At 37.8% G+C, this 23,862-nt stretch overlaps 1 protein-coding gene across 1 annotated transcript; it reads right to left on the reverse strand.

Annotated features, from left to right (window-relative positions):
• Nucleotides 1–17,476: 17,476 nt before the first annotated feature.
• On the reverse strand, nucleotides 17,477–23,469 carry LOC124081050 (olfactory receptor 2AE1-like). Its single transcript, XM_046427172.1, has 2 exons — nucleotides 23,442–23,469; nucleotides 17,477–18,420 (listed from the first exon to the last, which is right to left on the reverse strand). Exons 1-2 carry the CDS (start codon nucleotides 23,467–23,469, stop codon nucleotides 17,477–17,479), a joined length of 972 nt encoding a protein of 323 aa, XP_046283128.1.
• Between the last annotated feature and the right edge of the window lie 393 nt (nucleotides 23,470–23,862).

Below are 23,862 nucleotides of genomic sequence, written 5' to 3' on the forward strand. Positions count from 1 at the left end.
ACTCAGCAGTCAAACAGAACAAGAAGTAACATGAGCAGCATAAAAAAGCAAGGAAGAAAAGGAGTACAAACAATGAAGGACAGCCTAAATATTCAGGAGGACCTAGAGTCAGCAGAAAAATGGTCATATAAAGAACTCAAGGAATACCTTAGACAGATGGAATGGAACCTTAAAGAAGATACGAGACAGCAAATCCAAACAGTGAAAGAACACTTTGAAAATGAATTACATAGACAGATAAAAGAAGAAGTTAAGCATCTTTATCAGGAGATTGAGATTATAAAAAAAAAAACCAAACAATAATTCTAGAAATGAAGGAAACGATAAACCAAATTAAAAACTCAATTGAGAGTATCACTAACAGAGTGGAGCAAGTAGAAGCCAGAACATCAGATAATGAAGACAAAATACATCATCTTGAAAAGAGCCTAGCCAACTCAGAAAGGCTGGTTAAAAACCACGAGAAAAACATCCAAGAGATATGGGATAACATAAAGAAACCAAACCTATGAGTCATCGGGATAGAAGAAGGTACAGAGATTCAAACCAAGGGAATGAGTAACCTGCTGAAAGAAATAATTACAGAAAACTTTCCAGAAATAAAAAAGGAAACGGATATACAAATTGTAGATGCATACAGGACACCGAGCACACAAAATCACAGTAGACCAACGCCAAGACACATTGTTATGAAGATATCCAATATACAGAACAAAGAGAAAATACTAAAAGCTACAAGAGAAAGGAGGCAGATTACATTCAGGGGTAAACCAATAAGGTTAACAACGGATTTTTCATCACAGATGCTGAAAGCGAGAAGATCCTGGAACAACGTATTTCAAACACTGAAAGACAATGGATGCCAACCAAGAATTCTGTATCCAGCAAAATTAAGCTTCAGGTATGATAACGAAATAAAAATCTTTCATGATAAACAAAAGCTAAAAGAATTTGCAGCCAGAAAACCAGCATTGCAAAGCATCTTGAGCAAAACACTACACGAGGAAGAAATGAAAAATAATAACCAAAACCATCAGTGGGAAGTGCCTCTATAAAGACAGAGGGCGGGGGGAAAGCTAACCATGGAGAAACAAACTAAATTAAAAAAAAAGAAGAATATAAATAATCAAACATGGCTGGAAGTACAAACCATATATCAATAGTAACTCTAAACATTAATGGCTTAAACTCTCCAATAAAGCGACATAGGCTGGTAACATGGATTAAAAAAACAAATCCAACAATATGCTGCCTCCAGGAGACACATCTGATTGGAAAAGACATACACAGGCTGAAGGTGAAAGGTTGGGAAAAAATATACCATGCACACGGTCCTCGTAAGCAAGCAGGGGTGGCCATCCTCATATCGAATAAAATTGACTTCAAGACTAAATTAATCAAAAGGGATAAGGAAGGACATTATATACTGTTAAAAGGAACCATTCACCAACAAGACATAACAATTATCAATATTTATGCACCAAATAATGGTGCTGCGACGTTCATAAAACAAATTCTCCTCAAGTTCAAGAATCAAATAGACCACAACACAATAATTATGGGTGACTTCAACACACCTCTCTCACAATTGGACAGATCCTCCAAACAAAAGCTGAATAAAGAAACTATAGAACTCAATATCACAATCAACAACCTAGACTTAACTGACATATATAGAATATATCAACCATCTTCAAGTGGATATACTTTTTTCTCAGCAGCACATGGATCCTCCTCAAAAATAGACCATATATTATGCCATAGGGCAACCCTCAGTAAATATACAGGGGTGGAGATAATACCATGCATTTTATCTGATCATAATGGAATGAAACTGGAAATCAATGATAAAAGATGGAAGGAAAAATCCTACATCACATGGAAAATGAACAATATGTTACTGAATGATCAATGGGTTACAGAAGACATAAAGGAAGAAATCAAAAAATTCTTAGAGATAAATGAAAATACAGACACAACATATCGGAATCTATGGGACACAATGAAAGCAGTTTTAAGAGGGAAATTCATCGCTTGGAGGTCATTCCTCAAAAAAAGGAAAAACCAACAAATAAATGAGCTCACACTTCATCTCAAAGCCCTAGAAAAGGAAGAGCAAAACAACAGAAAATGTAGCAGAAGGCAAGAAATAATTAAAATCAGAGCGGAAATCAATGAAATTGAAACAAAAGAAACTATTGAAAAAATTAACAAAACTAAAAGTTGGTTCTTTGAAAAAATAAATAAGATCGACAGACCCTTAGCCATGCTAATGAAGAGAAGAAGAGAGAGAACTCAAATCACTAACATACGGGATGAAAAAGGCAATATCACAACAGACACTACAGAAATACAGAAGACAATTAGAAATTATTTTGAAAACCTACATTCCAATAAAATAGAAGATAGTGAAGACATTGATAAATTCCTTAAGTCATATGATTTGCCCAGACTGAGTCAGGAGGATACTCACAACTTAAACAGACCAATAACAATAGATGAAATAGAAGGAGCAATCAAAAGACTTCCAACCAAGAAAAGCCCAGGACCGGATGGGTATACAGCGGAGTGTTACAAAACCTTTAAGGAAGAATTAATACCAATACTTTTCAAGTTATTTCAGGAAATAGAAAAAGAAGGAGCTCTGCCAAATTCATTCTATGAGGCCAACATCACCCTGATTCCGAAACCAGACAAAGACACCTCAAAGAAAGAAAACTACAGACCAATATCTCTGATGAACATAGATGCAAAAATCCTCAATAAAATTCTGGCGAATCGGATACAAAGGCACATCAAAAAAATTGTGCACCATGATCAAGTAGGATTCATCCCTGGGATGCAAGGATGGTTCAATATAAGGAAATCAATAAATGTTATTCACCACATCAATAGACTTAAAAATAAGAACCATATGATCATCTCAATAGATGCAGAAAAAGCATTCGACAAAGTACAGCATCCCTTTATGTTCAAAACATTAGAAAAACTAGGGATAACAGGAACTTACCTCGACATTTTAAAAGCTATCTATGCTAAGCCTCAGGCTAGCATCATTCTGAATGGAGAAAAATTGAAGGCATTCCCCCTAAAATCTGGAACAAGACAGGGATGCCCTCTATCACCACTTCTATTCAATATAGTTCTCGAAACACTGGCCAGAGCAATTAGACAGACGAAAGAAATTAAAGGCATCAAAATAGGAAAGGAAGAACTTAAATTATCACTATTTGCAGATGACATGATTCTATACCTAGAAGACCCAAAAGGGTCTACAAAAAAACTACTAGAACTAATAAATGAATTCAGCAAAGTGGCAGGATATAAAATCAACACGCATAAATCAAAGGCATTTCTGTATATCAGCGACAAAACTTCTGAAATGGAAATGAGGAAAAACACTCCATTCACAATATCCTCAAAAAAAATAAAATACTTGGGAATCAACCTAACAAAAGAGGTGAAAGATTTATATAATGAAAACTACAAAACCCTAAAAAGAGAAGTAGAAGAAGATCTTAGAAGATGGAAAAATATACCCTGTTCATGGATAGGCAGAACTAACATCATCAAAATGGCGATATTACCAAAAGTTCTCTATAGGTTTAATGCAATGCCAATCAAAATCCCAACGGCATTTCTTGTAGAAATGGATAAAGCAATCATGAAATTCATATGGAAAAATAAAAGACCCAGAATAGCAAAAGCAATTCTAAGCAGGAAGTGCAAATCAGGCGGTATAGCGATACCAGACTTCAAACTATACTACAGAGCAATAGTAACAAAAACAGCATGGTACTGGTACCAAAACAGGAGGGTGGACCAATGGTACAGAATAGAGGACACAGAGACTAATCCACAAAGCTACAACTATCTTGTATTTGATAAAGGAGCTAAAAGCATGCAATGGAGGGAGGATAGCATCTCCAACAAATGGTGCTGGGAAAACTGGAAATCCATATGCAACAAAATGAAACTGAATCCCCTCCTCTCGCCATGCACAAAAGTTAACTCAAAGTGGATCAAGGAGCTAGATATCAAATCAGAGACTCTGCGTCTGATAGAAGAAAAAGTTGGCTCCGATCTACATATTGTAGGGTCGGGCTCCAAATTCCTTAATAGGACACCCATAGCACAAAAGTTGATAACAAAAATCAACAAATGGGACTTACTTAAACTGAAAAGTTTTCTCTCAGCAAGAGAAACAATAAAAGAGGTAAATAGGGAGCCTACATCATGGGAACAAATTTTTACTCCTCACACTTCAGATAGAGCCCTAATATCCAGAGTATACAAAGAACTCAAAAAATTAAACAATAAGAAAACAAATAACCCAATCAACAAATGGGCCAAAGACCTGAACAGACACTTCTCAGAGGAGGACATACAATCAATCAACAAGTACATGAAAAAATGCTCATCATCTCTAGCAGTCAGAGAAATGCAAATCAAAACCACCCTAAGATACCATCTCACCCCAGTAAGATTGGCAGCCATTATGAAGTCAAACAACAACAAGTGCTGGAGAGGATGTGGGGAAAAGGGTACTCTTGTACATTGCTGGTGGGACTGCAAACTGGTGCGGCCAATCTGGAAAACAGTATGGAGACTCCTGGGAAAGCTGGGAATGGAACCACCATTTGACCCAGCTATTGCCCTTCTTGGACTTTTCCCAGAAGACCTTAAAAGAGCGTACTACAGGGATACTGCTACATCGATGTTCATAGCAGCACAATTCACAATTGCTAGACTGTGGAACCAACCCAGATGCCCTTCAATAGATGAATGGATAAAAAAAAATGTGGCATTTATACACCATGGAGTATTACGCAGCACTAAAAAATGACAAAATCATAGAATTTGCAGGGAAATGAATGGCACTAGAGCAGATTATGCTTAGTGAAGCTAGCCAATCCCTAAAAAACAAATACCAAATGTCTTCTTTGATATAATGAGAGCAACTAAGAACAGAGCAGGGAGGAAGAGCAGGAAGAAAAGATTAACATTAAACAGATACATGAGGTGGGATGGAAAGGGAGAGAAAAGGGAAATTGCATGGTAATGGAGGGAGACCCTCATTGTTATACAAAATTACATATAAGAGGTTGTGAGGGGAATGGGAAAATAAACAAGGAGAGATATGAATTACAGTGGATGGGGTAGAGAGAGAAGATGGGAGGGGAGGGAGGGGGGATGGTAGAGGATAGGAAAGGTAGCAGAATACAACAGTTACTAATAGGGCATTATGTAAAAATGTGGATGTGTAACCGATGTGATTCTGCAATCTGTATTTGGGGTAAAATTGGGAGTTCATAACCAACTGGAATCTAATGTATGAAATATGATATGTCAAGAGCTTTATAATGTTTTGAACAACCAATAAAAAAAATTAAAAAAAAAAAAACTCAGAAAACTAATTATCTTTTAACTCAACTTCCAAAATCCTTCAACCTACACACACACTACTCTATTTTTCTGTCTCTTTAGCTTTGTATATTTGGGACACATCATAAAAATAGAGTCATATAATATGTAGACTTCTGTGATGTAAATGGCTATCATCTAGCATTTTGTTTTCAAGTGAAATATATATCAGTAACTCAGATTTTATGTCCAAATAATATTTCATTGTATTTATATATTACAATTTGGTTATCCATTCATCATTGATGGACATTTGGGTGAGTTCCACCTTTTGGCCATTGTGAATAGTGCTGTTATGAAAAACATTGTGAAACTTGTTTGTGAACTCTAGTTTTCAATTTCTTCTGGTATATATTCAGGAGTGAAATTTCTGGCTTATACAATAATTCTGTGTTTCACTTAATAAAGAACCACCAAAAATGTTTTCTATAATAGTTGTACCATTTTGCTTTCTCACCAAAAATGTATGAGAGTTCCAATTATTTTATATCTTTTCTAAGACTTTATGTTTCCACCTCTAATTTTAGACATTGTAGTGGATGTAAGATGGCATCTCGTGTGGTTTTGATTTGTATTTTCCTATTGGTTACTAGTACTGAGCAATGTTAGTTAGTTTTTTATTTGTTCTGTTTAGGTGTACATGACAGGAGAGTATATTTTGACATATTTATACAAAAATGGAGTACATCTTATTCTAAATAGAATCCCAGTCTTGTGGATGAACATGATGTGGAAATTCACTGTGGTGTATTCATCTGTGTACATAGGAAAGTTAAGACAGAGCCACTATTTTAAGGAAATATCTATCCATGGGCTGGGATTGTGGCTCAGTGGTAGAGCACTTGCCTGGCATGTGTGAGGCACTGGGTTCAACTCTCAGTACCACATAGAAGCAAATAAATAAAAGTCCATCCATAATTAATATTTTTTTTAAAAAAATCTATCCATGTCTTTTGCCCCTGTATACCCCAAGCATTTGTCTTTTCATTTTGAGGTTTAAAGAATCTTTATATATTCTTCACAGAGATCCTTATTAGATTACGATTTGCAACAGGTTTGTCCAATTCTATAGATGTCTTTTCACTTTCTTGATATTTTCCTTTGAAGCACAAAGTTTTTAGGTTTTTTGCCATTTATTCCTTTCATGGAAGCTACTATATACCTCAACCATTCAAATGAATAAACCATATTTCAAAATCTTAAATGTATTAATCTGAAAACTGTAAAGTTCATAAAAGAAAAGCAATTGACAGAAGATGCATGCAATATGATGCTATTTATAAAAATGTTAAAAACTCAACATGTCACGGAAACTTCCATTTGAATGATGTGTGATTTATGTGTTTTCCTTTTATTGTTTGTTCTGTAAGTGTCAAATCTCAGATTCCATTGAGGCCATATGGACTCACACAGTTGTAATTTCCTGTAAAGAATTGCATAGCTTTAACTCTTATACTTAGGTATTTCAACCATTTTAAGTTAAATTCTACATACAGAGTCAGGTAAGGACAACACTTTATTGTTTTGCATGTAGCTATTCAGTTATTCCAGTTTTTTTGAAGAGTCTCTGCCCCATTCAATGGCAATGGCACCTTTCTCAAAATTCCACAGGTCATAGACAGGTGGGTTTCTGTCTGAACTTCAAATCATATTCCACTTATCTATATCTTACCCATTTGCCAGTACCAATAATTCTGTGTTTCACTTAATAAAGAACCACCAAAACTCTTTTCTATAATAGTTATACCTTTTTGCTTTATCACCAAAAATGTATTTTTGCTTTGTGTTAAGTTTTGAAATCAAGAAATATGAATCCTACATTTTATTCTTGTTTTTCAAATAATTATGGCTATTTGGGGTTCCTTTAAATTCAATTTAAATTTTAAATCATTTTGTCAATTTCTACAAAGAAGTCAGCTAAGATTCTCTTGCAAAGGTCATTCAAACCTGCAAATTGATTTCAAGAGTACTGCCATTTTGCTGATATTAAGTTTTCTGATCCATGAACCTAGGGTGTTTTGTGATAGTCATGTAGATCCTCTTTAATTTATTTCAACAGTGTTTTATAGTTATTATTGTACCTGTTTTTCACTTTTTTTGGTTCTTTAAAATATTTTTATAATAGATGGACACAATATATTTTATGTTTATGTAGTGCTGAGGATCAAACTCAGTATTTCACATGTGCTAGGCTAGCACTCTACTAACTGAGCTACAGCCCCAGACCTGTTTTGCACTTTTGTGAATTTGATTCCTAAGTATTTGTTCTTTTCAATGATATCATAAATTGAATTATTTTCTTCATTTCTTAATTTCCCTTTTGGACTGTTTATCACAGTGTATAGAAACACAGTTTGTTTTTGTATACTGATCTTGTATCCTTCAGTTCTCATTCTCAGACAAAATTGAGAATCATTGATGTCAATAATTTCTTAACATTATGAAGGATTTATACAGTCCAGGGTAATCCTGATTGACCCCCAGGAGTCCTGTTACAGAAAAACTACTTCCTTTACATATCAGTAATAACTCTTTCTGATTCTTATTTCCCCCTTCTTCTCATTCTTCAAATTCTAGTTCAATATACAAACTCTTCCAAGGAGTCCACCCCATCTAATGTAAGACTCATTCACTCCTCCATTTTGTTATTGGTTACTGCAAACTGTTTTCATCATCTAAGTTAATATTTTGTTCTTAAAGCATCCCATTTGTAGGCCTATATTTTATCTTTTTTTAATCTTAGTTTTCTAAATGTGGTGCTGAGACTTGAACCCAGTGCCTCAAACAGGCTATGCAAGCACTCTACCATTGAGCCACAACCACGGCCCCTGGAGGCCTATTTTTTCTGTATCTTAGTACATCATCCCACTTAACCACATCACCTTATTTATGCCTTTCATAAATTCCCAGTGGTGACTTGTAGGGAACCTCACCCATGGCAAGAATTCAGTAAACATTTAAGGAGAGACTTGTCATTGAATTATATTTCATGGCTGTCATTTTTTTTTGCTCTTTTTAATTTTAAAATTTTACAAATAACATTTCTCTCCCTCTTTCTGTGTGTGTGTGTGTGTGCATGCACACACGTGTTTCTCAGTATGCAGAAAATATTTGCTAACTATTTGAAATTTAAAAATAGTAATTGTTACATTTATGGAACAATGTGGAATCTCTTCTGTGAAAAATGAAAAGTTGTCATTGAGTCATAAAAAGCAAGGTCTTATATGGCTTATTTCTAGGGATTGTTCATTTAATATGCAAATCCTCCCCTATCAGTTAGTTTTGCATATGGGAAACGAGAGGAGAGATATGGTTATCATTTTCTTTAAGGATTCAGGGCAGCCGTGAAGCATAGCTTCACGTATGTACATATAGGGAACTTAGATCTGATAGAAAATAAGTCTCTAATTCACCTAGGTGGGGTAGGTACCTTTGGCAAGCTGCTAGTCTTTCTCAGCTGGAATTTCTCAATCTCCATTGATAATTTTCTTCTCTTCCCTCTCCCGGAATCAGAAGATTACTCTGCTGGAGGTACCCTGACAGTAAAGAAATACCTTGGTGAGAATAGGGCAAAAGTGCTCCTCAAATCTCTGTAGGACTCAAATGTTCCCCATTTGCACTTCTCTTGGAAGTAAAGACTAGAGGAGCCTTGGAGGGGGTAAGCATAATATTCCCTGAAGGTATTTTCCATTTTTAAACTGCATTGGTTCAATCAAGAGGCATGACTGGACTCTTTTAGAAGGGAAGGACTACTCATATACTTCAAATTATAAAACCTTCTCAGGGTTTCCTGTGTAACCCATGCATGAAAGAACCTGAGCAAACATCCATGAAGTTCACTTTATTTAGCTTTACAAAGAGTTTGACTCTGGTTTAAATTTTTTAAATTCACCCATTTTTTTTTCTACCACTTCTTAGTAATGCTTTGTTTGGGACAAGCCTTCAATACATGGGACTCTGGAGGACTTATAAGATCCAAACCACAGATATAGTTCATTTTTCCCCTATGGAAATCCAACTACTCTGGTACCATTTGTTTAAAAAGACCATCTTTCCTCAATTAAATGATATTGTCATCTTGATAATCACTCAATCATATACATATACATATGAATCTATTTTATACTTTCTGTTCTGTTTCATTAGTCTGTATCTATATGTTTCTCCTCATTAATACCACTATTTTTTATTTTTATTTATTTTTATTTTTTTATTTTTATTGGTTGTTCAAAACATTACAAAACTCTTGACATCATATTTCATACATTAGATTCAAGTGGGTTATGAACTCCCATTTTTACCCCAAATACAAATTGCAGAATCACATTGGTTACACATCCACATTTTTACATAATGCCATATTAGTAACTGTTGTACATTTCCTATCCTCTACTATCCCCCCTCCCCTCTCCTCCCATCTTCTCTCTCTACCCCAACTACTGTAATTCATTTCTCTTCTTGTTTTTTTTCCCATTCCCCTCATATCCTCTTATATGTAATTTTGTATAACAATGAGGGTCTCCTTACATTTCCATGCAATTTCCCTTTTCTCTACCTTTCCCTCCCACCTCATGTCTCTGTTTAATGTTAGTCTTTTCCTCCTGCTCTTCCTCCCTGTTCTGTTCTTAGTTGCTCTCTTTATATCAAAGAAGACATTTGGCATTTGTTTTTTAAGGATTGGCTAGCTTTGCTTAGCATAATCTGCTCTAATGCCATCCATTTCCCTGCAAATTCTATGATTTTGTCATTTTTTATTGCTGCGTAGTACTCCATTGTGTATAGATGCCACATTTTTTTTATCCATTCATCTATTGAAGGGCATCTAGGTTGGTTCCACAGTCTAGCTATTGTGAATTGTGCTGCTATGATCATTTATGTGGCAGTATCCCTATAGTACGCTCTTTTAAGATCCTCAGGGAATAGTCCGAGGAGGGCGATAGCTGGGTCAAATGGTGGATCCATTCCCAGCTTTCCCAGGTATCTCCATACTGCTTTCCGGATTGGCTTTACCAATTTGCAGTCCCACTTTTGCGTCTGATAGAAGAAAAAGTTGGTACGATCTACATACTGTGGGGTCAGGCTCCAAATTCCTTAATAGGACGCCCATAGCCCAAGAGTTAATAACAAGAATAAATAAATGGGACTTACTTAAACTAAAAAGTTTTTTCTCAGCAAGAGAAACAATAAGAGAGGTAAACAGAGAGCATACATCCTGGGAACAATTTTTTACCCCTCACACTTCAGATAGAGCCCTAATATCCAGAATATACAAAGAACTCAAAAAATTAAACAACTTTTTCTTCTATCAGACACAGAGTCTCTGTTTTGATATAAAGCTCCTTGATCCATTTTGAGTTAACTTTTGTGCTTGGCAAGAGGAGGGGATTCAGTTTCATTTTGTTGCATATGGATTTCCAGTTTTCCCAACACCATTTGTTGAAGATGCTATCCTTCCTCCATTGCATGCTTTTAGACCCTTTATCAAATATAAGACAGTTGTAACTTTGTGGATTAGTCTCTGTGTCCTCTATTCTGTACCATTGGTCCACCCGTCTGTTTTGGTACCAGTACCATGCTGTTTTTGTTACTATGGCTCTGTAATATAGTTTGAAATCTGGTATCGCTATACCGCCTGATTCACACTTCCTGCTTAGAGTTGCTTTTGCTATTCTGGGTCTTTTATTTTTCCATATGAATTTCATGATTGCTTTATCTATTTCTACAAGAAATGCCGTTGGGATTTTGATTGAAATTGCATTAAACCTATAGAGAACTTTTGGTAATATTGCCATTTTGATGATGTTAGTTCTGCCTATCCATGAACAGGGTATATTTTTCCATCTTCTAAGATCTACTTCTGTTTGTCTCTTTAGGGTTCTGTAGTTTTCATTGTATAAATCTTTCACCTCTTTTGTTAGGGTGATTTCCAAGTATTTTATTTTTTTTTTGAGGATATTGTGAATGGGGTGTTTTTCCTCATTTCCGTTTCAGAAGTTTTGTCGCTGATATACAGGAATGCCTTTGATTTATGCGTGTTGATTTTATATCCTGCCACTTTGCTGAATTCATTTATTAACTCTAGCAGTTTCTTTGTAGACCCTTTGTGGTCTGTTAAATATATTATCATGTCATCCGCAATAGTGATAGTTTAAGTTCTTCTTTTCCTATTTTTATGCCTTTAATTTCTTTCATCTGTCTAGTTGCTCTGGCCAGTGTTTCGAGAACTATATTGAATAGAAGTGGTGATAGAGGGCATCCCTGTCTTGTTCCAGATTTTAGAGGGAATGCCTTCAATTTTTCTCCATTCAGAATGATGCTAGCCTGAGGCTTAGCATAGATAGCTTTTAGAATGTTGAGGTAAGTTCCTGTTATCCCTAGTTTTTCTAATGTTTTGAACATAAAGGGATGCTGTACTTTGTGGAATGCTTTTTCTGAGTCTATTGAGATTATCATATGGTTCTTATCTTTAAGTCTATTGATGTGGTGAATAACATTTATTGATTTCTGTATATTGAACCATCCTTGCATCTCAGGGATGAATCCTACTTGATCATGGTGTACAATTTTTTTGATGTGTTTTTGTATCCGATTCACCAGAATTTTATTGAGGATTTTTACATCTAGGTTCATTAGAGATATTGGTCTGTAGTTTTCTTTCTTTGAGGTGTCTTTGTCTGGTTTCGGAATCAGGGTGATGTTGGCCTCATAGAATGAATTTGAAAGCACTCCCTCTTTTTCTATTTCCTGAAATAACTTGAAAAGTATTGGTATTAATTCTTCTTTAAAGGTTTTGTAAAACTCTGCTGTATACCCATCCGGTCCTGGGCTTTTCTTGGTTGGTAGTCTTTTGATTGCTTCTTCTATTTCATCCATTGATATTGGTCTGTTCAAATTGTGTGTATCCTCCTGACTCAGTCTGGGCAAATCATATGACTTAAGAAATTTATCGATGTCTTCACTATCTTCTATTTTATTGGAATGTAGGTTTTCAAAATAATTTCTAATTGTCTTCTGTATTTCTGTAGTGTCTGTTGTGATATTGCCTTTTTCATCCTGTATGTTAGTGATTTGAGTTCTCTCTCTTCTTCTCTTCATTAGCATGGCTAAGGGTCTGTCGATCTTATTTATTTTTTCAAAGAACCAACTTTTAGTTTTGTTAATTTTTTCAATAGTTTCTTTTGTTTCAATTTCATTGATTTCCGCTCTGATTTTAATTATTTCTTGCCTTCTGCTACATTTTCTGTTGTTTTGCTCTTCCTTTTCTAGGGCTATTGAGATGAAGTGTGAGCTCATTTATTTGTTGTTTTTTTCTTTTTTTGAGGAATAACCTCCAGGTGATGAATTTCCCTCTTAAAACTGCTTTCATTGTGTCCCATAGATTCTGATATGTTGTGTCTGTATTTTCATTTATCTCTAAGAATTTTTTGATTTCCTCCTTTATGTCTTCTGTAACCCATTGATCATTCAGTAACATATTGTTCATTTTCCATGTGATTTACGATATTTCCTTCCTTCTTTTATCATTGATTTCCAGTTTCATTCCATTATGATCAGATAAAATGCATGGTATTATCTCCACCGCTTTATATTTACTGAGGGTTGCCCTATGGCATAATATATGGTCTATTTTTGAGAAGGATCCATGTGCTGCTGAGAAAAAAGTATATCCACTTGATGGTGGTTGATATATTCTATATATGTCAGTTAAGTCTAGGTTAATGATAGTGATATTGAGTTCTATAGTTTCTTTATTCAACTTTTGTTTGGAGGATCTGTCCAATGGTGAGAGAGGTGTGTTGAAGTCACCTATAATTATTGTATTGTGGTCTATTTGATTCTGGAATTTGAGGAGAATTTGTTTTATGAACGTCGCAGCACCATTATTTGGTGCATAAATATTGATAATTGTTATGACTTGTTGGTGAATGGTTCCTTTTAACAGTATATAATGTCCTTCCTTATCCCTTTTGATTAACTTAGTCTTAAAGTCGATTTTATTCGATGTGAGGATGGCCACCCCTGCTTGCTTACGAGGACCATGTACGTGGTATATTTTTTCCTAACCTTTCACCTTCAGCCTGTGTATGTCTTTTCAATCAGATGTGTCTCCTGGAGGCAGCATATTGTTGGATTTGTTTTTTTAATCCATGTTACCACCCTATGTCGCTTTATTGGAGAGTTTAGGCCATTAACGTTTAGAGTTACTGTTGATAGATGGTTTGTACTTCCAGCCATGTTTGATTGTTTATCTTTTTTTTAAATTTAGTTTGTTTCTCCATGATTAGCTTTCCCCCCGCCCTCTGTCTTTACTGAGGCACTTCCCATTGATGGTTTTGGTTATTGATTTTCATTTCTTCCTCGTGTAGTGTTTTGCTCAAGATACTTTGCAATGCTGGTTTTCTGGCTGCAAATTCTTTTAACTTTTGTATATCATGAAAGATTTTTATTTCGTTGTTGTACCTGAAGCTTAATTTTGCTGGATACAAAATTCTTGGTTGGCATCCATTGTCTTTCAGTGTTTGAAATACGTTGTTCCAGGATCTTCTTGCTTTCAGCGTCTGTGATGAAAAATCCGTTGTTAACCTTATTGGTTTACCCCTGAATGTAATCTGACTCCTTTCTCTTGTAGCTTTTAGTATTTTCTCTTTGTTCTGTATATTGGATATCTTCATAACAATGTGTCTTGGCGTTGGTCTACTGTGATTTTGTATGCTCGGTGTCCTCTATGCATCTACAATTGGTATATCCATTTCCTTTTTTATTTCTGGAAAGTTTTCTATAATTATTTCATTCAGCAGGTTGCTCATTCCCTTGGTTTGAACCTCTATACCTTCCTCTATTCCGATGACTCTTAAGTTTGGTTTTTTTATGCTATCCCATATCTCTTGGATGTTTTTCTCGTGATTTTTTACCAGCCTATCTGAGTTGGCTAGACTATTTTCAAGATGATATATTTTGTCTTCATTATCTGACATTCTGTCTTCTACTTGCTCCACTCTGTTAGTGATACTCTCATTTGAGTTTTTAATTTGGTTTATAGTTTCCTTCATTTCTAGAATTATTGCTTGATTTTTTTATAATCTCTATCTCCTGATAAAGATGCTTAATTTCTTCTTTTATCTGTTTATGTAATTCATTTTTAATGTGTTCTTTCACTGTTTGAATTTGCTGTCTCATATCCTCTTTGAGGTTCCATTCCATCTGTCTAAGGTAATCCTTGAGTTCTTTATTTGACCATTTTTCTGATGCCTCTAGGTCCTCCTGAATATTTAGGCTGTCCTTCATTGTTTGTACTCCTTTTCTTCCTTGCTTTTTCATGTTGTTCATGTTACTTCTTGTTCTGTTTGACTGCTGAGTTACTGTTTACTCCTATAAATTTTTTTGATGCTTGGGAGGAAAGGTATTAGAAGGGAAGGGAAAAAGTCACTAAAGAGAATGAGAGTAAGCAGGTAGAATTCAAGGAAGGGGGAATAAGGAAATTGAAAAGAAATGAAAAGACAAAAGAAAAAAATAGAAAATAAAAAAAGAAAAAAATTTTTAAAAATTAAAATTAAAATTTAATAAATAATAAAAAAAATTAAAAAATGTAAAAAAATGACAAAAATATGAAAATGAAAAAAAAACCCAAATTAAAAAAATTAATAAATGCAGTCTTAGAGTTTGATTAACTTCTCTTCCAGTAGGTGGAGCTGTTCCCACCGGGCCAAGCTTCTCCTCTCAATACACGGGAACCAATCACTGTGCAGCAGCTCCTCCTCCCAGACTAGGCAGGTCTCCAATCCTGAGTGCCTAGGGCCTTCTCTTGTGTCTAGTCACATCCCCGCTTTTCCTCAAGCCAGGCCCGGTGATGCTCACCACAATACTGGCTACACACCAGGTCTGCTGCTCTTGGGAGCCCTATTTTCAGGAACGACTGAGCACACTCTCCCTGTTTGCCATTTCCTCAGACCCTAAGTTTGTATAGCTTGGGGCTGAGAACCCTCAGCGAATTTTGCTTGCCCTCCAGTAGCCGCGCCCCCGGTAGCTGGTGCAAGAGACCTCCGTTGTCAGCACTGGTGAGAGCGGTAGCCTGGAGTTCCACGCCGCGGGTCCCGCGCCACTCCTGATTCCCTCTGTCTGGCTATCGCGCTCATGGGAGAGCTGGGAGGGGCCCTTATGGGAGAGCTGGGAGGGGCCCTTAAGGTTTCCCCACTGTTTGGAGAGGGAAGGCTAGGGGGTTACACACCTGTCGCCGCCGGTTTCAATGGAGTTATCTCCTCCGCCGCATTCTGGTGACTTCAGTTCTCTGCCATGGTGGTATCCCATGCAAATGGCGACAGTTCGTTCCCTTTGCTGGGTGACCAATGCAATGGGTGTGTCCTGACTGGCTCTCCCAAGCCCTGTTTCAATCCTGTGGCCAATGCCTATGAAGGCTCAGTTGGCATTAACCTCCGTAGGTTCAGAAGGGCCGACCAGTTGTTTCAGCGGGATCGTTTAGTGCTGAGTCACAGCAGTTTGTCTGCAAGAAGCAGGAGAACAGGAGCTTGGATTCAGCTGATCTGGGCTCGGTGTGTGTTCTGAGAGGCCCAGACTGTTCGCCCCAGTTCCACGTCAGCTCAGAATTGCCTAGTGATCCTGAGCAAACAGCATTTAGATGGTTTACATCTCCCTATGATCTCTCTGCGCCCGCCGCCATGTTGGATCTCTAAATTCACTCATTTTAATTAATTTTTTTTCTTTGTGGTACCAGGGAACAGAGGGCCTCATGGTTGCTAGGCAAGTGGTCAACCACTGAGTCTCATCCCCAGCTCTCTTGCTACAAATTTAAATTTTTAAAAAACCCACAAAAGCCAACATGATTTTATCCCAGGCATGACAGTGAATAGATGCTCATGAAATATTTTGTTGAATGGACAGATGTATATATAATTTCACCAAAATAAATGGAAGGAATCCCAGACATACAAGGCTAAAAGTAGTTTTCATATATTTTTACAGTTTTATTATCTGAAATTTGCATTTTCTAATTGTTTTTGTTTTGGTGCTTCATTTACTACTTTTAAGTATGCTAGTTTTCAGATTCCTCTTAAATTCAGCATGGAATCATTACTTCAGCCATAAAAACCAATGTTCTAAAGACTGTGTCAAGAGAAAAGCCTGTAAAGTAGAATCTGAATCTCCCTAAAGATTTATGCTCTTTTCTTAAAGAAGGATGTATGTCAAAACAAAAGGGTATCTCTGGAGTGTAAAATTCTTTTCTCTGTGAATAAAAAAATTGAATTGAAGATAAATTGATGCTGCTCTTGAGTTACTAGTGATGCTGGACCTTCTCTGGGCTTGGTCAGTATCTCTACACAGAACTCTGTGTTGTGTAACAGAAAGGAGGTGACCACCTCATTGCCAAACATGAAGACTCATCCTCTCTGGTTCTCTTGGGACTCTCTCCACCACTCTCCATACCCTCACCTCTTTATTCCCTCCCTTATAAATTCATAAACACTGAATCAAGAACTAAAATGGTCTATGAGTATACATTTTGTATCATCTACCCTTTCTTTCAAAATACCCTTTACTTCCCATGACTCTGATGTTAAGCAACAATTTCTAATTTTACACTCCATAAATACACTCTAGTGGCATGATTTACATATGTCTTGTTGATAACTAATAATAGAAAGTTCCTTATATATTTATCTTAATATGTTTAGAGTGTCACTGATCATTATATGTCTTCTTTTAATGGGATTTCTAAAGATATTTCTCTAATAATATGAATGACTGTAGTATTAGAGTATTAGAGAAATGTATGTGTTTCTGTATATATTCATATATATATATATATATATATATATATATATATATATATACACACACACACACACACACATATATATACACACACACACACACACACAATGCTGCTTGAATTCCTGCAAGTAAGTTAAAATAGTGAAGTTATATGTAAACTACTTTATTCTTGGAGGAGTCAGAGAACATCAGGTATCTGGATTCTTGAAAATTCTTAGAGATTTACCCAGAATAACATCTACATTTGGGACAAACACGGGTATAGTCATTGGGAGATAAAATCTCTCCTCAACACTCTCCTCAGAGCCTTAGCTACATCCTTATTCTGGAGAGTATAAATCAGAGGATTCTGTGTGGGAGTAATGATGCTGTAGAACACAGAACCAACTTTGTCTTGCAGTGGAGTGCACTGGGACCTGGGCCTCATGTATGAGAAGATGCAGGAACCAAACCAGAGAGAGAACACAGTGAGGTGGGAGCTGCAAGTGGCAAAGGCATTTCTCTTACTCCCACCTGAACGCATCTCAATGACACTGTGCAGGATGAAGCCATAGGATGTAGAAACCAGGATGATGGGGAGGAGAAGAAGCATGATGGTGCTGATGTACACTGTGGACTCATAGACACTGACATCAACACATACCAACTTCACGACAGCTGGATACTCACAGTACAAGTGGTGTATTTTCCGAATCTCACAGAAAGGAAAGTACATCAAGATGAAAGTGTGAATTAGAAAATTCAGAGATGCCCCCAACCATGATGTGAGGGCCATCATCATTGCCACCTTCCTGCTCATGAGCACAGTGTAACGCAGAGGATGACAGATGGCAACATACCTGTCATAGGACATGAGAGCTAGCAGAAGACACTCAGCACCACCCAGAGACAAATAGAGGAAGTGCTGGGTGGCACAGCCCATGAAAGAGATGGACTTCCTGCCAGACAGGTAGTTGGTGGCGATCTTGGGGATGGTTGTGCAGACGGGCATCATGTCCATGAGGTAGAGCTGGCTGAGTAGGAAGTACATGGGTGTGTGAAGCCCACGATCCACACAGATGAGGATGATGATGAGGGTGTTGCCATTCAGTGCAACAAGGAAGACCACCATGGTCAGGCAGAAAAGGAAAAGGTGGGTCAAGGAGTCTTCAAAGAGCCCTTCAAGGATGAAGTCTGCCAGAGACATCTGATTCCTCAGCCACACGGTCCCTTCTCAGTCCCTAGGAAAACAGGGAGTAGAGACAAAGTGTGATGCCAGAAATATGGGATCCTTTGTACATGGAGATCAGCTCTTTTGATCCAATGAAACATTTGTGAAGAGATTTTTTTCTCTATTTGTAATTATCCTGCAGCTGAAATTATTCAAATTCAGTTTTTTCAAAACAAGAGAAACCTAATATTTGTTATCACAATCATGGTCATTTGAAATTCCAAGACTCTACTAAGGGCCAAAATTTATGACTCTTCTTACTAAATATAGGCATATGTGTGTGTAATCATATGTGTGATTTGTGTTAGTGTGTGTCTATGTTTGTATGGTTGTTGGATTATGTTTCTTATTTTACCAGGCAGGTTTTATCAAGAGCATCTGAACCACTAAGACATTTCTATTAATACATGTAATTGTTAAGGGTGGCGTTACAGAACTTTGGCCTTATTTCTATGTGGAAGCTGGTTAAGGAGTTGGTGTACTGCTGTCATGTTTAAGTCTGATGTGGGAACTTTAAGTCTACAGGACAAGCAGTAGAAAGGGAAGATAGTACAAAGCAAGGCAGACAAGAGACAGATGAAATCCCAAAGCATGAGCTGTGACCCCACAAGAGAAAACAAACAAACAAAAAAGAGTCAGTTCTGCTTGCCTATGGAATTAGGCACTGGGGTTCTTTTTTTATATTGGCTCCTTTGAATTCTACAAAATATTTGGATTTCTTTTAACATGATTAAAAAGCATAAAATAGGCCTCAATTCAGTCCCCATGCTTCCCTTTTCCCTCTCCTCCTCCCTTCCTCTGATCCCTTCCCTCTACTCTGCTGATCTGCTATTTATTTAGAGTTTTTTTATTAGTTACTTGTGGATATACATCCAGATGAGATCCATATGGTATATTCATATAGGCACATGGGAAATTCAGATTTCTAATGAAGCTAAAAGCATACCCCTAGCCCAGAATTCCAAGAGCCTAAAGGAGAATCCTGGGGAAGGTAGAGCAACTGCAGGCCCAGCCACTGCTCCATACCAGTGAGGTGTGAGCCAGCAGACCAGCAACAATGTATTAATACTACAGGATGACTGCTTCCCTTCTGCCCTCTAATCTACCAGGAAGCTCCTCTAATACCCACCTTAACTAGAAATGACAAATTAGAGGGAATTTGGTGAGATGTAGTTCATCCTAGCCAACTCACACATCACAAAGTCACTACAGTCCATCTTCTGTCATTTTGACAGACATATACATCTCCTTCAGTCAGGTTAACCTCCAAATACAAAAATGGTACACGTGTAACTAAATACAATACATCCAGCATGAAGGCAAACATGTTAACTTTTTCTCCAGGAGAAAATCCAAAGTTCTTTATTTCGCCTAGGGGAGATATTCATTCCTCTGATACATGTGTCCCCTTTAATATCTTGGAACTTCAAACTTTTCTGGATTTTATATATGAAAAAGATTCCTATGGAAACTGTTGAGAGTTGCCCTGGCTCCAAAGATGGCACCAACCACGCTTCTCTTCCAGTACTAACTTATTCATGCACCAAGAGAACAGCGGGAAGAGCTGACCCTCATGATCCTTACCCACCAATCAGAAAGTGCCCCGTGCCAATACCCTGCTCTGTTGAATGACCCCCAGCTCTATAAATGTGGAAACCTGTTCCTCAATAAACAGGTACTTCTCCAATGAGGAGCCTTATGCGGTCGTTCTTTCAGAAACAACATTATTACTACCCCCCACAGGATAGACCTTCATATCCAAACAAGGGTTAATCTGTACTTTGGATATCAACTCCTGTTTCCTCACTCAGTCCTGGCATCTGCCCAATAGATCCGTGAACAAACTGGCATCAGGGGTAAAGATTATTCCTGGATTCAGCATGATGGACTTACACTCACCAAGGCTAATCTGTCTGAAGCACTGCTGAATACTTACTGCTAATAACAAAGACCAACCTGAGTTCCCAACATTGCACCATTTCCTGGGGTGATCAGCCAGCCCCTCCATAGCACATTGATGACATTGAACCACATTCAACATGAAAGGGACACTCCTTTTTTTTACCTCGACTGGACACTCACTCTGGGTATGGATTTTGCTTCCTCTCCTGAAGTGCTGGTGCCAGAACTAACATCTCTGGACTCACAGAATGCTTTATTTGCCATAAGAGTATTCCATGCAGCATTGCTCCTGATCAAGGAGCTGGATTCACAGCAAACAATTGTGAAATATGGCCTGTGTTTATGGGATTTGTTATACTTAACATAGGTCCTCCATCTTCCTGAAACACAGAACCTGATAGAATGGTGAAATACCCTGGTAAGACTCTGCCTCAAGCAACACCTAGTTGGAAACATCTCTCATTGCTGGGACAATGTGCTCCAAGGTGTGATACATGTTGGCGTCTGCATCTAATTTATGGTACTGCTTCTCTCACAGCAAGGATTCATAGGATCAGACCCCAAGCATTCAATGGATAGAAATGAGAGTGTATTCTCTCACTATAAGATTGATGTCTATGACCCACCAACATTATTTATTCCTGTACTTTTCAGTTATGCTGCTTTAGAAAATTCTTAGCGACAAAGAGAGAGATTCTTCTACCCAGACACAAAGTGATTCCATTTTCTGAGAGTCGAGATTGCCCTACTGCCACTTTAGGATGCTCACTATAGCTGAATCAACAGGTGAAGAAGAAGGTCACTCTGTAGCATGGAGTGATTGATTCCTACTAGGAAGGGGAAACTCAGTTGCTACTACACAATACAGAGAGGAAGAGAAAGTGTGACACAGGACATTTTCTTGGTGCCTCTTGGAACTCCCAGGTCCTGGGAGAATTTGTATATTTATATTTATATTACACAAATTAAGTGTTTATTTCATTGTCATCCTCTCATCAAACATGAGGTGTGAATAATACCTAAAATCATATCTCAGTATTTAAGTAACTGGATATAAATGAAGGAGTATGAATAAGTAGAAACACAATAAATTTCACACAAAATACAAAAAAGGATTTTTTTTCCTTAATGAGGAAAGGATTGTATATTTTATGTACTCTTCTTGGGAAAAGTTGACGACGTCTTAGGTTATACATAGAATAGTCATATCCAATTAAGTAGAAGGATATTTTATGTTGTCTTTATTTGAATATTGACCAAAATTTTTAAAAAGTGCATGAGTGCTGTGTTGACACAAAACAAAGCAACCTGTGTCCTGGGTAGATTTGTGAGTTAACAGATTACATAAAATGCTGACAAAACTAGGTTTTTCACATTGATTCAGCCACACTTGCCAATCTGCCCTCTCTCCAGTTCTCCCACAAACACTAATCAGAATGAGAAGTTGATCTCCATGGGGAAATTAGACTCAAAAAAGTCATAAATTAATAGAGCCTTGTATCACTTCTTATGTATTACCTCCTAAATATCTTCCTATACTTTCACAGATTCAGAATCACTGATGTATATTAACAGGAAAGAATCACCACCATTGAAGTAAGTGATCATGACAATTATAAGAGTGAATACCAGTAATTAAAAATAATTATGTGAATATAAAAAATAAACTTCAAAAATAAAAGCAAAAAACACAGGACTTAACGCATTCTGATCAAATTTCAATTCTACCAGTGAAAACGAGTTCACATTTATTTTTCTTGTGTCCTAAGGTAGCTCTAGGATTATGACAGTCGTGTCACACAATTACTTCCTACTCAGCTTCTGTGGACTAAGAGAACAATTTCAATCCTGGTTTCCCTGATTACTCCTGTTGGGAGTGGCCCAGGCTCCAAAGACTAACTTCCCCATCCCCTGAGAAGAGCTGTGCAAGGGTGAGCCCTGCTGGCTCACAAGATCCTTACCCACCAATCAGACTAGCCCTGCTGGCCAACATGATCCTTACCCTCCAATCAGACTAGTCCTGCTGACTCACATTATCTTTAACCACAATCAGAAAGCACCCCATGCTAACTGTCAAACCATTAAACTGTTAAACTGTCATAACTGTCAAACCACCCTTGGTTCTATGAATATGCAGAGCTGTTCCTCGATAAATGAGCATTTTCTCTGATGATGTGTCTTGTTCATTCTTTCATTGGTGCCAAAATCCAGGAGGGGGAATGTCTCACTCCTCGAAAGCCCCATCTCTCAAGGCTTGCCGTTCTTGTCCACTCTTTTCTAGTGCTGCTACTACTCACACAACACTGGCTCTTCAATAGGTGAGTTTCCTTATCAGGTATCCAACTTCAGATGGGCTATACACAGGGGCATTGACCATGATTGTCCGGCAAACCTCTGACACCCAATCTGGAGGAGAAAACACACCCCACCACCACCTTCACTGTCACGGTGGACTCTCTGGAGCCCAGTTCATGAGCAGGAGGTATTGAGGGGTGGAAGAACAGGCACTCCTCTCTCTCTATCTATCTCTATCTCTATCTCTCTTAATCAACATTGTCCCTCTCCTGAACTATAGGGGCCTATTCTTCCCTCCCTGAAGACTCCCCCTTATTAAATTCTGCACACAAGATTGGCCTTACTATCAATTAGACAATCAAAGTCAATGGCCCCCAGGAGGATCCCTAGATCTTGCAATTCTCAGAGATCTCTGTTTAACTTCTGCAAGCTCTCAAAAAAGTGGAAGGAGATCCCCTATGTTGAGGCTTTTTCTCTTTTCTTCATTCTCACCCCGACCTATCTGGCAGATGAACCCCCTCCCTACCTACCTCCCCCATCAGCTCCGTCCAGCCCCTCAGGTGATCCCCCTGACTCAGCTGAAACCTTTATTCCCCCCAAACTAGGTCCCGCTCCATAGTCCCTCAAACCATGGCCCCCTTAAGAGAGATTGCTGGACCTGAGGGCAGTATCCAGGTACATGTCCTGTTCTCTATGAATGACCTCAAGCAACTCGAGCAAAGGTTGGGCTCATTCACCACAGAAGAGAGTTTCAATGGGTCCCCCAGGCTGATAGCCTCACTTATATGTTATTGGCTAATACTCTCCATCTTTAGGAACATACCAGTGTCTGGGATCTTGCCAGAGCCCATGCAGATGAAACTCAGAGAGTTAATCCCAATCACCCTCCAGGGCCACTTGCTGCCCCAGATAATACACAAGCTGGCATACAGAGTAGGGACTGATTCTCTGCATGTATTATTGCTGGGCTCTAAAAAGCAGCCTGTAAGGCTGTCAATTTCCAAAAATTACAAGAGACCCCATCGGAATTTCTGGATCAACTTATGAAAGCCCTTCAGCAGTAACCTAGATCCAAAAAACCCAGAAGGCCGTCATGTGCTTATGACATATTTCCTCTCGCAGAGCTACTCCAACATCTGGGCTAAACTAAAAAAGCTCAAACAAGGCACTGCCACCCCCCAGACTGAGAAATTTCAGATGCTCACCCAGGCCCTGCAGGGTGCTTCCTTGGTTCGCTGCCCATC

This window comes from Marmota monax, unplaced genomic scaffold (genome assembly GCF_021218885.2).
Source record: "Marmota monax isolate L192 unplaced genomic scaffold, Marmota_monax_Labrador192_F-V1.1 WCK01_AAM20220418_F8-fsc00405, whole genome shotgun sequence".
NCBI classification, from domain to species: Eukaryota; Metazoa; Chordata; class Mammalia; order Rodentia; family Sciuridae; genus Marmota; species Marmota monax.

Bases quoted from the DNA above. Each gene is read 5' to 3' on its own strand.
- LOC124081050 (XM_046427172.1), bottom strand. From the start codon at position 23,469: ATGGGCTCTGGCAAGATCCCAGACACTG. The intron at 18,421-23,441 runs GTATGTTCCTAA...GGGACTGAGAAG, and splicing joins TGGCAAGATCCCAGACACTG to GGACCGTGTGGCTGAGGAAT.